General features: G+C 36.2%; 1 protein-coding gene across 1 annotated transcript; it reads left to right on the forward strand.

Moving 5' to 3' along the window:
* LOC112283168 (large ribosomal subunit protein uL11x) lies at positions 1-2,219 on the forward strand. The gene is made up of 3 exons (XM_024521559.3): positions 1-136; positions 1,407-1,558; positions 1,751-2,219. Exons 1-3 carry the CDS (start codon positions 82-84, stop codon positions 2,039-2,041), a joined length of 498 nt encoding a protein of 165 aa, XP_024377327.1. The 5' UTR covers positions 1-81; the 3' UTR covers positions 2,042-2,219.
* Positions 2,220-4,700: the final 2,481 nt, after the last annotated feature.

A 4,700-nucleotide genomic window follows, 5' to 3' on the forward strand; every position in this document is an offset into this window, starting at 1 on the left:
AGCTCCGTCGACGCTCTTGTTGCCGCAGTCACCTCCACAGCCAAAGCTCGATCTCGATCCTCTTCTCCTCCTTTTGCCACCATGCCTCCCAAATTGGACCCCTCCCAGATTGTCGAGGTGTATGTGCGAGTCACAGGTATGTAAATTCCAGATTCTTCTCATGCGCCTTGTTATATCACAGGCAGTTTGTTTTTTTTGTTTTTGCTTCGCAGTGGTGTGAAGTACGCATGCACTGCCTCTTTACTACTGTTTGTCACTGCGTGGGCATGAACTTGTCCTCTGGCCCGTTTTTGAGCGACATTGGTTCGCCGCTGGATGAACCTCGTGTCTTTTCCCGTAAGCTGGGTAGTTCTGGGTACGCCTTATATTTCGTTTTTTAATTTCATCGTTTGAAAGTTTGAAGCATGGTATCAGGACCATGCTTGATCTAGACGCCAATGCGGTGCGGTTGAAGGTAGTTTTATTAATCGAGAATGGGTTACGTTGCCCTGTGAGTGTTTTAGCTTTGTCCTGCAGCTCACATGGATGTTGACTCGTTGCATGTTTTTGGTATAATAACTTTTTGTGAGTTTTTGGGGAGATTATATGACATCAGTGTTGAGTGGTGTACATGATGAGGTTTTCAACAATTTGTTCGTTTTAATTGTTTGTGAGACATTTTCCAACTTTATGATTTTATGTTGGAAAATGTCTCACAAAAAATTAATTGTTGCAACAATTATGGGTAGATTAGTGACTTGGTACTTCTCAAGTTGAGTACAGTTCTATGGCAAGCATCTCTTTTTCAAAGCCAGACGTGTTGATTCCAAATCATTGAGATACGTTGCGGATGATTGTATTTTGTGGAGTCTGTTGTGTAAAGGCTATACAGAATTTGTTATCTCATGATGTATTTAATGTGCCTGATAATATTAGGAGCCTTTGGTGCTTTCATGTCCTGTAGATCAGCTAGAAATCATATGATCGCAGCTTTCATAATTGCGTTCTGCACTTTCGTGGTTTTTTTTTTTTTTTTTTTTTTTTTTTTCTTTCTTTTTTCTTTTGCTCAAATGGGTCATTAGAATTATTTATAGGCTCAAAGGCGAGGTTTCCAGTGCCTTTTAATTTAATTTTTTATATACCTTGGAAATTTCAGCAGAAATTGGGCCTAAATCTACCGTGAATGTTCCCTGTTGCCCACGAGTAACTATCGATGAATGAGGTCGTCAGTTATTTGGTTGTTGTTGTGTTGTATTCGGTTATGGTAATCCGGGATTTGAATTCGATTCACAATCCTTTAATTCAGTTTCTACCGTGCACCAATGTGACGGAGATGTCACGATGGGATAAGCTGCCTAGAAATTGTAGTATTTAGTGTTCCGATCTCTATTCGTTAGACGGTTGACAGTATTTTTCCTGTGTTGCAGGAGGAGAGGTGGGTGCTGCCTCGTCACTGGCACCTAAGATTGGTCCTCTTGGGTTGTCTCCGAAGAAGGTCGGAGAAGATATTGCTAAGGAAACGGCCAAGGATTGGAAGGGCTTGCGAGTGACAGTCAAGCTTACGGTGCAAAATCGACAGGTATATTTGTTTTCTTACTTGAATGAAATGATTACGCTGTTTCTCGGTACTTATCATCTTTTTATTTCCGTAGAGGCATATTTCATGTCCATCCTTTATGATGTAGCCGGTAAATTGAACACATAATTTATTGTTGTTTACAAGGATAATGTGTACAACATGTTCCTAACAGCGCATTACATGGTATCTCAGGCAAAGGTTGCTGTCGTACCCAGTGCTGCTGCGCTGGTCATCAAGGCTCTCAAGGAGCCTGAACGCGACAGGAAGAAGGTCAAAAACATCAAGCACAATGGCAACATTTCTCTTGATGATGTCATTGAAATCGCCAAGATCATGGCTCCGAGGTCGATGGCCAAGGAGTTGGCAGGCACTGTGAAGGAGATTTTGGGTACGTGCGTTTCAGTAGGCTGCACTGTTGATGGCAAAGACCCCAAGGATCTCCAATCAGAAATTGATGATGGAGAGGTTGAAATTTCTACCTAAATTCTTTTGCATAAACCCTTGGCCCAGCAACGTTCCTTGTAGGGGGCCTTTTTCTGCACTGGCTGTGTCGCATGAATCCGGAATATCCGTGTAAATCAGCGATTGTTCAGTCAATAATTGTTGCCTATTTTTTTAGGTTTCTTTGAAAGAATAGACCGTTGGACATTCCGAACGTGAATTGCGTTTGTATGTGATACTGTTGTGTAATTATCTGATTGGTGTCCAAGAACAATAGTATTGAGCACCTACTTTATTACTCTCATCTAGACACTTCTGTAATTAGCAATGACGATTGAGAGTTTAGGGCTGCGATCGACCTCAATATGCCGCTCTATTCACTTCGCCTACCTCGAGAACTCAACAATATTGCTCATTAACTTAACGCATGTATCAGTGTAAAACTATAAGTGTACATGTACGAGAACTTCAAAAGCACGACATTGTTACCATCCCCGAAAAGTTTGCGGATGGAGAGGAAAGATGAATCTTGTGGCCTTGGTTCTCTGTTCAGAACAGCTTTACAGCGACGTTTACAGACACATAAAAAGAAAATTTCGACACACCGCATTTTATCTAATTTAGAGTCCTTTTTCAACAGAACATGCGAATGTAACAATAACCGCACAATCGCCGCAACCATTGTCGCCCCAAAAGCAAGACAAATGATGAGGGCTTAGGCATAATAGCGTCCGAACTGGCTCATTGTTCTTGATCTTAACGAGTCTCGGCTCAGTAATCTCCAATGCTAGCATCTACTGTGTTCGCACGTTTCTATTAAAACCAGGATACGACTTGAAGTAGAATAATGTATGCCAGATCTATGGAATACATCATCTCTCTGAATACCGTCTGAATACCATAAACCGTCAACTCAAGGTTTTTCAGCTATTTCTGATATGTTCCAAAAGAAAAAGAAAAAAAAGAGAAAATGAATTGCAGTAGTGGTTTAACTGGAAAATATTAACAAAGGGGTTTTAGATTAATATATCTTACATCTTGCAACTTCCATTGAGTACCATTTGCAATCTTCATATGAACATCACCTCTATCTATCATATTTAAAGATTCATCATCAACTAAATAGACCTTTTAAATCTATTTAAAATATAAAATAAAAAAATATCCTATATCTTTCATATCCAAGTTAAAATCCAAAAAATTTCTTAAATCTTTTTTGTAAACATCTTCAGTAAGAATTAAATCTTGAACCTCTTCAAGTTTTATCTTCTTTTTTTAAAAAAATTACTTACTATGGTTCCAATTATGGCCTAACTTTTAGGTAAAAAAGACAATAGAATTAAAGCCTTGATTTTGTTGTCAAAGGTTACTTCCACAAAATTCAATTGATTTGTAATTTCATTAAAATTGTTAATGTGATTAGCAACAAACATACCTTCATTCATCTTTAGATTAAATAAATAAGAAATCAAAAATACTTTGTTAGAGGCAAAAGACTTTTTGTACATGTTTATTAGTACCTTCATTAAGTTTATTATAGCCTTCTTATTAATAATGCTAAATACAACATTCTTTGCCAATGTCAAATAAGTGACATCCAAAGCCTAAAGATTTGATAAATCTAAGTCTGCTTCCTTCATTACAAATAGCTTTGTACAAACCAACAATTTGTGAATTTTTTTCTAACATAAATAATCTTTGATCTTTATCTTCTAAAAACAAAAATATTTTCTATTGAATTTGTTGATTTTTACTTTCTTTCATCTAACACCATAGCTTCCACTCAAATACTCAAACCAATATCTTTGAAATCACAATCTTTGCAAATCAATATAAGCAGATATAAGCAATGTTGTATTATAACACAACTATATGATAAAAATATAATCAAAAATTAATTTTCTAATTAATATTTAATCATTTTGGTTCAATATTAATTCAAGATATTTGAATATGGCTTTTATAAAAGCCTCTTATTTTATTTTCTTGTCTTAATAGCTAGTAGTTTAAAGGTTGGTTAGTAATTTTACCTTCTAAACTATAAAATTTCTTTTAGCACCTTAGAAAAGCCATAAATTGATAAAAATAGGATAGATGAGATAAATAATTAGTATAATTGATACTAAGATTAAATTGAGGGTAGGATCGGACTAAAAAATCTCTAAGATTGGTTGGATTGATACCCAAGGATTAACCATTTGTAGGACAGGGTTAAGATCAGACCTTTAGCTACTAAAACAACTACATAGGACAAAATAAGAATTTATTCAAAGACCTACAATTGGGGTTTGAGAGCTAGCTTTAAGCTTATTCTAGAGTTGGGAGATATCTAGGTATTGGTACAAGAAGGTATCAGAAGTTGGCTATTTGGGGTCATGTAGGATTTCTATGATATCTAAAGATCTACGAGTTAGATCAAGGTGAAATTTGGCATGGTCTTAGAGGACTTCAAGATCAAGCTACATACCAATTTTGAATTGAAGATAATGGTTATAGAAGGAGAAATTGCTATTGGAACATCTGCACCAACTTTCAAGTTGGCAATCAAGTGATATCAATACGATTTTTTGGACTTTTCTCACAATTTGGTTTCTTAGATATTTGTAAAACACAATCTCACCTTCTACAGTCAAGTGCCCATTGCATTTGTAAACAAGACAACATGTATTATGATAGCACCATTACATATTATATACTTAGA

This window comes from Physcomitrium patens, chromosome 6, assembly GCF_059467195.1.
Source record: "Physcomitrium patens ecotype Gransden chromosome 6, ASM5946719v1, whole genome shotgun sequence".
Taxonomy (NCBI): domain Eukaryota; kingdom Viridiplantae; phylum Streptophyta; class Bryopsida; order Funariales; family Funariaceae; genus Physcomitrium; species Physcomitrium patens.